Source organism: Antedon bifida, chromosome 11, assembly GCF_963402885.1.
Source record: "Antedon bifida chromosome 11, ecAntBifi1.1, whole genome shotgun sequence".
In the NCBI taxonomy this organism is placed as follows: Eukaryota; Metazoa; Echinodermata; class Crinoidea; order Comatulida; family Antedonidae; genus Antedon; species Antedon bifida.
The window spans coordinates 12,029,300-12,042,504 of NC_136236.1; the positions used below are offsets into that span (position 1 = coordinate 12,029,300).

The 13,205-nt window shown below is 34.9% G+C and overlaps 2 protein-coding genes across 2 annotated transcripts in view; one reads left to right on the top strand and one right to left on the bottom strand.

Moving 5' to 3' along the window:
* The window catches only part of LOC144856120 (NACHT domain- and WD repeat-containing protein 1-like), a 187,846-nt gene that overhangs the window by 1,203 nt on the left and 173,438 nt on the right, over positions 1-13,205 (top strand). Inside the window, exons 4-17 of the mRNA XM_078714088.1 lie at positions 33-1,106; positions 1,407-1,605; positions 1,732-1,935; positions 2,048-2,162; positions 2,346-2,498; positions 2,639-2,787; positions 2,917-3,152; positions 3,256-3,381; positions 3,494-3,699; positions 3,827-4,075; positions 4,186-4,375; positions 4,737-5,611; positions 5,807-5,875; positions 5,972-6,690. Coding sequence (XP_078570214.1) covers positions 33-1,106; positions 1,407-1,605; positions 1,732-1,935; positions 2,048-2,162; positions 2,346-2,498; positions 2,639-2,787; positions 2,917-3,152; positions 3,256-3,381; positions 3,494-3,699; positions 3,827-4,075; positions 4,186-4,375; positions 4,737-5,611; positions 5,807-5,875; positions 5,972-6,379 — 4,253 coding nt within the window. The 3' untranslated portion in view covers positions 6,380-6,690. The remainder of the gene's footprint in view (positions 1-32; positions 1,107-1,406; positions 1,606-1,731; positions 1,936-2,047; positions 2,163-2,345; positions 2,499-2,638; positions 2,788-2,916; positions 3,153-3,255; positions 3,382-3,493; positions 3,700-3,826; positions 4,076-4,185; positions 4,376-4,736; positions 5,612-5,806; positions 5,876-5,971; positions 6,691-13,205) is intronic.
* LOC144856121 (uncharacterized) lies at positions 6,908-13,068 on the bottom strand. Its single transcript, XM_078714089.1, has 5 exons — positions 12,804-13,068; positions 12,518-12,616; positions 10,504-12,298; positions 9,703-9,839; positions 6,908-9,387 (listed from the first exon to the last, which is right to left on the bottom strand). The coding sequence occupies exons 2-5, from the start codon at positions 12,591-12,593 to the stop codon at positions 7,829-7,831; spliced, it is 3,567 nt and encodes a 1,188-aa protein (XP_078570215.1). The 5' UTR covers positions 12,594-12,616; positions 12,804-13,068; the 3' UTR covers positions 6,908-7,828.

Sequence of the window (13,205 nt, forward strand, 5' to 3'; positions counted from 1 at the left end):
AGATTAAAAAACAAATTTCTTTTTTTGCTTAGTTACTGAACAGGAGGTCAAGTTTGCCCTAAACACTGACGACCCAGATAATCACTGTGTTGCATTCGTAAGAACGCTGAACCATCTGGAAGACAACCTCGAAAACCCTAAAGTTCATAGCTACACAGATTTTCTCAATTCTTCGGAAATTGACAAAGAAGCACGAGATCTTCTGAGAGAATTCAAAGAAGAGTTTCTTCCTTCTAAGCTGAGTAAGAATAACATTCATAAGTACTTCATAGAGTGGACAAGTGAGGGAGTAGACGTCACAAACGTCGAACACTATCAATACCTGATCAAACTTTGTACGACGTTTGTAAAAGATGTTAAAGATTTGGTGAAGAAAGGACTCGGAGAATCCAACCTCTTGGATCTCTGCCAAGACGTACTCTTCATGGAAGTTCTTCATCACAGTAAATTCTGCCTACAGAAATGTAAGAACTTTTGCGGGCGGAAGGAACTGTTACAAGAGATTGATACTTATCTGTCTAATCCAGCGAAAACGAAGCCACTGGTGATACACGGACCATCAGGTGTTGGAAAGACTTCAGTGATGGCAAAAGCTGCGATGGAACAGCAGAATAAAAGAGATTGCCAAACAGTCTTACGATTTCTTGGAACGTCCTCACATACCTCTAATATTTTTCAAGTTATGCTTTCAATATTTAACCAGATATGTGAAGTGTATAACCTAACTATTCCATCTAGCGTCAACTTGAAGAGATTTGCGGATCTTGTGAAATACTTTCCGGTTTTACTTCAACACGTTTCAGATGTTGCTAAAGACAAACCATTAATCATTCTATTAGATTCGCTTGATCAGCTTCAGCCCGCATTTGATGCTTACGAGGTAAAATGGCTGCCGAAAAAATGTCCGCCTAACGTCAAGATAATTCTGTCCACATTGCCAGATGCGTCAAATATTTTGGATGAGCTGAAAGAGTGGATTGTAGATGAGGAGTGCTTTATGGCAGTGAAACCATTGCCAGATGATACTGGAGAGGAGATCCTAAACTCCTGGATGGCTAGTATTACCAGAACAGTTACTCAAGAACAGTCTATCGTTATAAGAAAAGGTTTGTGATTGTTTAAATTTATTGGTATTATTAGTTTAGTGTTAAATTACATGAAAGTCAATTCATTCTCAACTTTATATTACTTTACTAGTGTTTGCAATGGAAACCATAAAACAAAATTTAGTTGTACACCAAAAACTATTATTCTTGTTTATGGCTTATTGTAATCTCCACACACAATCAAATTATTATTATTTAAGTATATATGTATATATAGTGTAATATGTTGTGTGAAATAAACTGAAACTAGTGTGTAGTATATCAATAACTAACCTGAATATAACTACTGTATTACTACAGCATTCCAGCAATGTCCACAGCCTATCTTCTTAAAGTTGGTTTTTGAAGAAGCACGGCGTTGGAAGTCATACACTGCTGTGGAAGACAGCGATCTGGCGTACACGGTACGGGAAGCTATTTGGCAACTGTTTGACCGTCTGGAAAGACAATTTGGAAAGACTGTGGTTTCACATGCAATGGGCTACATAAGTGCATCAAGGTAATAATAATAGTATGCTAATTTTTTGGTAGTGTAAATGCGCCCTAAATTAATTCTATGACGTTATGTTTTTAGCATAATATAAGGGTAAATTTTAAATCTATTTACTTTATTATTTATTAATAGAAATGGAGTGACTGAGGGTGAATTGGAAGATATCTTATCAATTGATGATGAAGTCCTAGATGAAATATACCAGTACTGGTCGCCGCCAAACCCTGACGTAGTCAGACTACCCCCTCTACTGTGGGCGCGCCTTCATAATGAGATACGAGAGTATATGGTAAACCGTGAGGCAGATGGAAGGACTGTTATGGTCCTCTATCATAGGTTAGTGCTTTACATTGTCTTATAACTTTAGGCATTCAATTCTGCCATACAAAATTATGATCACTTTATAATAAATAAATCAATTAAAATAATTACTTTTTGTATGCGGCAGGCAATTTATTGAAGCATCAAGAGACAAGTACTTGCTAGATGACAAGGAGAGATGCGCTCGGCATCAGCTGTTTGTAGATTTCTTCTTGGGTACCTGGAGTGGAAATCAAAAGAAGGTAAAATAATCATTTACTCTGAAACATACAGCCTTGAATATTTGTTAATGCCACTGTCACACACAGACAAGAGGGCCCCTTGATATGTTGCATACGTTGTTCAGGGTCACCCTCTATATAAGGTGAAATAAAAATAAAATAAAAGTGGTTTTTCACTAATAAAGTTGTCTTTCTTTTCAACAGACTCTAATTCTGAACCAACGTAAAGAAACTTTAGAAGCCTACAGGAACGTCTCGCATCAACCAATCATGTTTAAGAATGTGTTCAATTATCGAAAGTTAAATGAACTTCCGTATCATATGCTCCATGCTGAAAACGAGGAGCAAATGATAAAGGTACGTACTTAATTTTAAAACTTAAAAGGAATTTGTTACAAGTGTACATACTTAATTTTGAGTATACGACTAACAATTGCAATGGTAAAACGGAACACAATATAAGTAAATTAATAGCTGCATAATCTCTCCTTTTTTAGCACATTCTTGGAAACTTTGACTTCCTGTATTCCTGGGTAGAAGCTTACACACCACAACATGTCATAGAAGAAATGGATATGATTATTGCTTACCCAACTACAAGTGAACAACTTATAGTAGAGCTGCGGCTTGTTCAGGATCTGCTCAGGTGAGATTTGGAATAAAGTCTGTCGTTAGAAGCGGTGCTAACATTAACAAACAAACCTAACAGAAAAGAATAGAAAGAATCATTTTATTGTAATGTTAAATTTTTTGAAAATTTTTTTTTTTTAATTAGATTAGTGAAGCCAACGTTAGAATACGCAATAATTCTAAAACAATCAAATTGTCTAGCAACCGACGTACTCGGGCGAATGTTGCATTTTGCTGACACGCATACATGCATTATAAAGTCCTTGTTAGAGGGCGCTACTAGATGGTGTCAGAACTATCATAAGCAGGTGGTGTATGCTACGCGTAGTTGCTACCCTTCTCCCGGAGGCCCACACAGAGCAACTCTGGTTGGACATGCAGGTAAAAGCAACACATTTATATAAGATAGACAAAAACAGAATGATTAGATACAGAGATCTCTCTACAATTGTCAATTATCTCATGCACTTTGTTTTCCTTTTAGGAAATATACTAGATATTGTGGCAAATGAGGAAGGCACTTTGGCGGTGAGTGCAAGTGAGGACGGTACTGCTAGGCTCTGGGATCTAATGGACGGTGAACCAATATTGACCTTCACAGGTCATTCAGGTCAATATCTCCATTAACATTATACTCTCAAATTTGAATATTGTACTGTATACTTACAATTAAAACTAAGTTTGAGAATATGCAATGTTAAAATAAACTTTTGCTCTTATAGGACCAGTTCACTGTGTCGCCATGTCTTCTGATTCTGCCTATCTTGTCTCAGGATCTGCTGATAACTCTCTCAGAGTCTGGGATGTCGATTCTGGCGAAGAGCTCCGGGTGATCAAAGAAGATCATTCATCATACACCAATCATTCAGTACTTTGTATATCACATGACTCTAGCAAGATTATCTCCGCATCCAATGAGATCATCAATGTAAGGATGAATCTGAAATATTAAAAATTGAGAGACAACAATTAGGAATTAAAGTTTTGTTTTTCAATAAATCAAAACATTGTTGCAAGTTGTGTTATATTATCAGTTTTAATATTTATTGCTATAGGTTTATGAATTGAGTTCAGGTGTTGAAATACATCGTTTAACAGGTCATAGTTCACCAGTCTCATCAATATTCATAAGCAAGGATGACACGATACTGGTTAGTGGATCTGATGATAAAAGTGTCAAAGTTTGGTCAGTTGCTACAGGCAACCTGCTAGCAGACAAGAAGGAGTTTGATGGCGAAGTGTCAAAGGTCGTCATGACTGATGACGGACATATTCTTGCTGGGGACAAAGTTGGAGGATTGAAAGTAAGTATTTGATGAAATTAATTGAGGAAAAAAGATTGAATGCAGTTGAGAAAACGATTGAAATTAAAGAACTGTAATCATTACTAATCGTTTTTTCGTAATTTCTACAGATTTTCTCAACTTCAAAAATTGAAGAAAGTGAGATTGAGGTGAGCCTAAAGCATGTGATGCAAACACCAGATAATGCTATGGTGTACTCTGTGTGTGCTAGCAACAACTCCAGGTGGATGGTGGTGGCAGCAGACATGAATGTTCTCGTCTATAGTGTTGAGGACGGCAGCTTACAACATACGCTTACAGGTAACATATTGTATTGGTAAATAAAGTGCTATAGTACATTTATTTAATATCACCACAATCCTTCAGAAGAAGAATCTTAAGGTCAACTCAGACAGCGGTGTACGACAAGGCCCAACGAAACGTCTGGACTCGTCGGTGCTGTCTGAGTTAAATCCCAACAAGATGAGTCGTCTTGAGATAGCGTCAGGCGTAGTTTTTATGTCGTCGCGAGAACTTTAAACATGTTTAATTTCCTCCTCGTCGTACGACACTATCTGAGTTGGCTTTAGGACGTGTTAAATAAACTACAATGTTGATTGCGTTCTAATTTTACGATCCATGCTATTTTTGTATCTGATTTAAAATTTGTTTTTGTTGCTAGGGCATGAAGGCATAATTGATTGCGTTGCTGTTACGTATTCAGATAAGTACATAGTGTCAGGAGCGCGAGACAGCATTATGAATGTGTGGGATTTGGCAACTGGCCAACTTTTTGAAAGTCTTGAAGGCCAACAAGTTGAAGTCTCCAACTTTGCTTTGACAGGCGACATTGTCATATCTACCTCAATCGTTTCGCAGTACATCAAATTGTGGAGTACGGAAGAAAAGTACATCTCTCATTTCAATCTCTTTTTTCGGGATCAGTCTGGTGTTATCGCCGTCACAAGAGACAAGAAGTTTGTCTTGCATTATTCCGCAAACCCACCTGAAATAGTAGTCTGGTGTTGTGAGGCTAGAAAACCTGTACAGAGTCAGTACAAGCATACATGCAATGTTAACACCATTATGACATGCTCCAATAACATCACAGCGTTGTCGGGTGACGTAGAGGGTGTATTTCTGATATGGAACATAAACACGACAGATGCTATTTCACGACACGAGTTTGAAGATTGTATCCGCCATATTGCTATCCGAAAGGACGATAAATTTGCCGCAGTAGCACTTAAAAATAAAATATCATTATGGGATATGGAAACTCATTCGGTTGTAAAAACATGGACGCCACTACAAAGCGAAAATGAAACAATCGAATGTGTTCTACTTACAAGTGACAACCAAGTGATCTGTGGTTTAAACACTGGTGTTGTGTTAGTGTTAGGAGATGACGACACTAAGACATTGTCACAGTGTAAGTCATCTGTCACAAGCTTAGCACTAAGTCCGAGTGAAGATGTCCTTGCTGTTGGGTCTCTTGATACATGTGTGCCAGTTTGGGATTGGAGAGCTGCAACATTAATAAAAATTATAGACGGTGTAAGTATTTAAGACTAATATAATATACTAAGAAGAAACAGTGTTAAGGAATATACTAATAATGGTGATACAACATCCTGTGGTTTGACTTAATAGTGTTCTTAATATTATCGGTCTTTGCTACCGTACTTACAGTATATGAATCAATTGTTGTTTTATAGTTTATCTATCTTTCTAATTTTCACATCTATTTAGACATTTAAAATGGTTTCCATGGCGTTTACCGAAGATGGACGCTACTTAGTAACTGGTTCATCAGACAAGGTAAGAATTTCTCAATAATTAAATGTAGTGCCTCAAAAAATATAATTCCAAAACATCCATAAAGTACAAAGAAAAAATTACTTTTTTCAATTGTAGTTGATACGCGTTTGGCAGATGAGCGATGGTGCCTTCTACATGTCTCACTACATCTACTCTGACCTGGTTACCATGGTAATTCAGGATAATGAGGTCATTGGTGGTACAAGATATGGACAACCAATCGTCCTAGCGATCCACGAGAAACCGACAGAAGTTCTTGAAGTGACCCCTGGTTTGTCCAGTGCAGATGGTTTTCTTGACTCGCAGCGGTCAGATGATCTGCCACCAATCGATACCTCTAACAAATCTGAGGAAGAAGCTAAAACAAATGCAATAATTGAAAAGGAGACTGAATTAGAAAAAAGTACAAGTAAAGAATCTTTTACCGAAACAGAAGCTCAGGAAGAGTTATCAAAACCACCAAAGAAAAAGAAACGCAATTCACAAGTTTGCTGTGTGCTGTGAACAGCAATAAAACATGTATAGTAGTGTCTTGTCTAAGTCGTCATTCTCTACTAAACTTACTAAATAAGAATAAGAACAAAACTGGTTTGATAGAAATGCGAGATACAGTACAGTGCCAAATCCCATTGTTAGTACCATATGGTGCCATTAGTTGGCACAGTACGATCACATCACATCATTTGTAATATTTTAAATGCAATACTTTTTATTCAAATTGTAAATTAGTGTAGTAGTAGTTTAATGTATTTTAACAATCAGTTAATATTTATATAATTTTAATATAATAAATAAAGTATTTAAGAGATTGTGAAGTGAATTCAATAGCAGAGAAAATAAATATGTTATTTTTGTATTAAATTCTACAGTACTGTCAGAATACAAAAAAGGAAATTTGCAATTATTCTTGTCTGTCTTATTTTACCTTTTGACAAATGAACCCACAAAGATATTTTATGCGACGTCTGACTGGTTTAAAAGTATCAATAATTTAAGCTCATCCAATTTCATGTTTCATGCAGCCTATAAATAAAATTTAAAAAGGATAGTCATTGAATAGAAATATTATAACATAATTAAGATTACAGTATACAATTAATATGTAGTAATATGGTTTGCAGTACACATGTTACTTCAAAGGAAATAAAACAAGGTTGAGAGACTTCTCAACAACCATTACGACATTCTAAATCTTTAAAAACAATACAAATAAATAATTTATATAGATTCTCACCTTGATAACATTAAGAAAACAATATGAAGTATTTAATGATAAATAAAACACAAAAAGTTCTTTTAAAACAACTTTAGCGGAAAATGTAGGGCACCTCTAAGCGCTGAACAATCAACAGAAAAAATAATAATACACAGAGCTACTGTATGGTAAAAATATTGATGATTAATATTGAGAACAATACCAACAGACAAGAACTTTAAACATTGTATTCATGATTTATTATATTTTCTATTCAGTTTTTTCACATTTACACTTAGTTCAATATTAAGACTTAAGACACGATATTAGAATAGATAATTCAGATAACATAGAGAGGCTACAGTTTGCTGGATATTGTAAAGGTGCGAGGGAAGAGTAGTGTTCAAGCTGGTGACCAATCCAGGGCAAAGGTCAATTAGACAAGAAAAGCGCTGATATTTGTGGATTTGCTGCAAAAAGATACAGGCTTCATTGTTGAAGAAATACAGACATGAATGCAGGATTGAAGGAATGGAGGTCCATCGCTGATGTCCTTCCGAAGACAAGTGCGGACATTTGTGGATTTGCTGCAAAAGAATACAAGCTTCATTGTTGAAGAAATACAGACATGATGTACATATGCAGGATTGAAGGAAAGGAGGTCCATCGCTGAAGTCCATCACCGAGGTCCATCGCTGATATCCATCGGAAGACAAGATGCTGGATAGATAAATCAAATTTAAGCGTGGTACAAAATCTTATTCTTTAAATTGAGAATCTTCTGGATGAATTAATAAATGTTTTTTTAAATAACTACTGTGCCTAAATCTAATTCCACAGTGTTTACACACATACGGCATCTCTCCAGTGTGTAGACGCCAATGTCTCTTTAAAGCACTACAATAAGTGAATTTTTTCCCACAATGTTCACACTCAAACGGCTTCTCGTCAGAATGTATTCTTGAATGTTTTTTTAAATCACCCATTTGATTAAATTTCTTTCCGCAATGTTCGCATTCATGTCGTTTTTCTCCAGTGTGTATCAACAAATGCGCTTTCAGATTACTGCTTTGTCTAAATTTCTTGCCACAAAGCTCGCATTCAAACGGTTTCTCGCCTGTGTGGATTCTCAAATGCGATTTTAAATTACTGTTAAGATTGAAAGCTTTTCCACATAGGTCACATTTATATGGTTTTTCTTTGGCATGTTTTCTTAAATGTCTTTTCAAAGCACAGTGGTGAATAAATGTAAGCTCACAATGTTTACATTCAAATGCCATTTCTTGTTTATAAATTCTTAAATGTTTTTTTAAGTAACTGGCATCTTTAAACTTCTGTCCGCAATGTTCGCATTCATACGGCGTCTCTCCCGAATGTATTGTTAAATGTCTTTTTAAGGAACTACTGTTGACAAACTTTTTATCACACTGTTCGCATTCAAACGGCTTCTCCCCAGTGTGTTTCATTATGTGTGTTTTCAATATATTTCTGTGGTTAAACCTCTGTCCGCACAGTTCACATTCATAAGGCATTTCTCCTGTGTGTATTCTCAAATGGGATTTCAAATGACTATTGAGGTTAAATGCTTTACCACATTGTTCGCATTTGAATGGTTTTTCTCCTGTGTGTATTCTCAAATGTCTTTTTAATCCGCTACTATGATAAAATGCTTTCCCGCATTCTTCACATTTAAATGGTGTCTCTCCTGTATGTGTTCTCAGATGTATTTTCAAATGCCCCATCTGGTTACATTTCTTTCCACAATGTTCGCATTCATACGGTCTTTCTCCGGTGTGTAATCTTAAATGTCGTTTCAAAGTCCCACTTTTATTAAACCGTTTACCGCAATGTTCACATTCAAATGGTTTCTCTCCCGTATGTATTCTTAAATGTGATTTATAATTGCAACTTTTTAAAAATTGTTTCCCACAATGTTCACATTCAAATGATCTTTTCGATGTATGTGTTTTTAAATGTCTTTTCAAAGCTTTCCTTTCATTGAAACTTTTCTCACAATGTTCACATTCAAAAACATTAACTGCATGTTGTTTTGTAAGGTGCACCATTAAATCTTTTTGTTCATCAAATATAGACCCACATCGTTCACACTGAACTTGGTCTGTAGTTGAGTGGATTTCCATATGTATTTCTAAGTCATTTAACAGGAATTTTTCGCCACAGTATTCACACTTATATTTTGTTGTTGAATTTAATTCCGAAGGTGTTCCTGTAAAGCTATCTTCTTGAGATCCATCCATTTCACTGCCTCCATCATCAGGTGAGTTTGTTACTTCTAAATGAAACCAACACTCTCCTCCTAATCAATTTGTGAGGGTCCCTAACGATCAGCTTCGTCTGGATGGACCACCCTCGTAAAATACTGTTGAAATAAATAACGGTTTCTTCCTTCATTCAATCGGGTTCTAGTTTTTCATTTATGCATGTTTATGTGTTTTCAAATCATAAAGTTGTTTAAAAGTGATGTTTTCTGGAATTGAAAAATAATCAATTATCTTAAAATTAGAATAATTACTGTACTATAAAAACAGGAATAACTTTGTAGAAATGAATTAAAATAATATAATTTAAATTAAATAACCCATTTGAATTCCTAATTTAATTTCGATTCTACTCATAATTCCAAATACTGGTATAGAAAACATTGTATGTATAAATTTAGCCTGCCTATCGTAAATCTTCTGTCTCCCAGTCCCAAACACGGCCCACACTCTCACAGCAGAAGGGTCATGATCTACGTTTGGTATCGCCCTGTAGGATTAGGATTTTATGATATCAAATATGTTTAATGTTATATATTTAATTTACCACTAGAGCATTTTAATAATATCATTTCATATCATACGAACTTACCGGGGCCTACCGGGCGTAGAGTTTTCAAAAAGGGCTTCCCACCACCCGCAGAAGTCAGATGACAGCAGAGTCTCAGAGAGAGGCTGACTTGTTGGCTAGCTGGACTAGGCCTAGGTTAGATAGGCCTATTCTCACAGAAACAAAGTGCTTTGATCGATGATCCGATTATCAAATCAATAATGCATAATTAAACTATACTTAATGCACTATTTAATTATAAAACAAAGAAACTTATATATCATCTGTCAAAATCCTAGGCTCGCGATCTCTTTGTTTTGATTCTGAACAACACACCCGTCAAGTTATGGTGATTATGGAACGCCAAAAGAGCAAAACAAAACAGTTACATTATAAAATGAAACTTGTGTTGTACACAGTCAATTTATTTAAACAAACAAATTATTTACATAATATTTCAACATTTTATTATATTATAGTATATACTGTACTCAATATATTGATATAATGTATAATGTACTAAATTCAGAATACATAGAAATATTAACATTAAATACATGCACATGACTGGAACATAATACATTAGATTCTTGTACACGATTAAAAAGTTGTCTCATCAGTAATTTCTGAACTTTGAAATTCGGGATTCTGAACATTAAGTTTCAAATATATTGTGTCTTCAAGATTATGTTTTTTTAAATGTCTTTTTAATGTTAAACTGTCTATAAACTGCAGTTCACAAAATTGACATTTGAATGTTGTTTCTTCTTCATGTACTCTTAAATGCAAAGAATGATCACACTTTTTTGTGAACTTTTCGTCACAATATTCACATTCGTACAATTCATTGCCCGCATGTTTAATTGAATGTCTTTTTAATGCACTAACGTGATAAAACTTCTTTTCGCAATGTTCACATTCAAACGGTTTTTCTTCTGAATGTGTAAGAACATGTCGGTTTAAATGGCCACGGTGGTTGAACTTCTTTCCGCACAGTTCACAATTAAACGGCAGTTCTCCTGTGTGTATTCTCAAATGTTGTTTTAAACTGCTGCTATAGTTGAATTTTTTCTCGCAATGTGCGCATTCAAATGGATTATCCCCCGAGTGTGTTTTTAAATGGTTTCTGTAGTTACCACTATCTGAAAATTTCTTCCCACAATGTTCACATTCGTAAGGCGTTTCTCCCGTGTGTATCCTAATGTGCGTTCGCAAATGTCCCCGATGGTTGAACCGTTTTCCGCACACATCACATTTAAATTGTGTCTCCCCCGTGTGAATTCTCATGTGAGCTTTTAAGTTCCCACTGTAGTAGAAGATTTTCCCACATAGTTCACAAGGGTATGCTTTACCAACGTGCAATTTAACATGTTTTTCCATATTGCTGCGATCACTAAACATTTTTCCACAATGTTCACAGCTGAACGGTTTTTCTCCTGTATGTATTCTCAAATGCGTTTCTAAATGATTTTTCCGTATAAATTTTTTCCCACAATATTCACATTCAAATGGAGCATTTCCCGTATGTATCATCACATGTGATTTCAAAGAGCTATTCTGTGCAAAAGTCTTTCCACAATGTTCACATTCAAATGTGTTTATTCTAGGTTTTAGTTGATCATTAATGTCTTCAATGTGTGTCTTGATATGTATTTCAAAATCCTTCTTATTAGTAAACACTTTACTACATTTCAAGCATTTCAATTCCTTCTCTACTCCATTTATTCTAAAATCCTGATGCAACGTATTTAATGCGTTTCCACCATCTTGTTTAGATAATGGTTCATGTTTCTTCAAATGTTTTTTGAAATTACTACTATCATTAAACCGTTTGCCACAAGACTCACAACCATAAGGTTTCTCTCCCGTGTGTAACCTTAAATGCACCGTTAAATGTCCCCTTTGTTTAAACTTCTTGTCACAATAGTCGCAATTAAACGGCTCCTCTCCCGTGTGGAGCATCACATGCGCTTTTAAATTCCCTTTTTGATTGAACGTCTTGTAACAATATTTGCATGTAAATGGGCTTTCACCTGTATGTACCAGTAAATGTCTTTTTAATGTGCTACCGTCGTGAAATAATTTTCTACAATGTTCACATTCGAATATCTTATCTATTTCATGTTTAGCAATGTGAATGACCAGTTCATCTTGACCGTCAAATGTACGTCCACATTGTTCACATTGAAAGTCTTTAATGTTTGAATGTGCTTCTTCTAAATGTTTGTTAAGGTCGCTTAAATCAAACTTTTCTTGACAATGTTCACATTTAAATTTCTTAAGTATTTCTGAATCTTGATTGGTTCTTGCTTCTAACACGTTACCTTCGCTACCTTCATCTTCAGTTGGTAAATAAACCCATTTGTCTTCATCTGTATTTTCTTCTTCACAATACTCAACTGCAAATAAAATAGTTTCAATTGCCTTATTTGATTCGGTAACTTTATCCTAATTAAAGACTAGACTTTTTTATTTGAATGGTAAACATTAATTAGGAGAACTTGTTCATTGAGTACAAACTTAAAGTTCAAAAAACTAAAAGATAAATACTCAATGGAAAAGTAAAACATTCTCAATTGAAAACGCCAAAATTGAAATGTATTAATAAAAATCATTACCTATTTCAACCTTTACATCAGAGATGACTTCTGAATTGAATTGCATTGCTGTTCTATTTTCATTTATATCTGCCATTTTAGACCTTTCATTCACAATATCTGAAAAAAAATTAAGCACAAACTAATATAAATATTAATAAATAATTTTGTAATACCGGTATTTTTAAATGTTTTACTTTTTTAATATTAGAATAAATTTATTTAATATAATATCAATATTAATGCAGTATGTGTCTAATTTATTAATACAGTTTGGAAAATAATGAAATCGGTCAAATGGACTTACAGCCAAACTGTTCAGGGTCGAATCGACTTGGGTAGAATTAAAACCTTAAAAAACACCGACCTTCAAACGTCTATTGCACCAAAAGTATTGTACCTAGCCTCTAGCCTATCATGCTGTCAAACCATCAAACCCCCAAAAACCATAACATGCCTAAATTCAGTTTACTTTATAATTAACACATAAAAACACATATCTGATAGTAGTGGATATTTGTTTATTATTACCGAATATAGCATATAATCAGAGAGAAACTACAATTATTGAATTAGGCTTACTTAGGCCTACCTTTCCCCCGCGAGCAGCTCAAAATCTCGTCGAAGGAAAAAGCTTTCTCGTTACGCATCATTGATTTCCTTCATATGGCACAACAAAAGAGCAAAAATACACAGTACAGAGGTACCA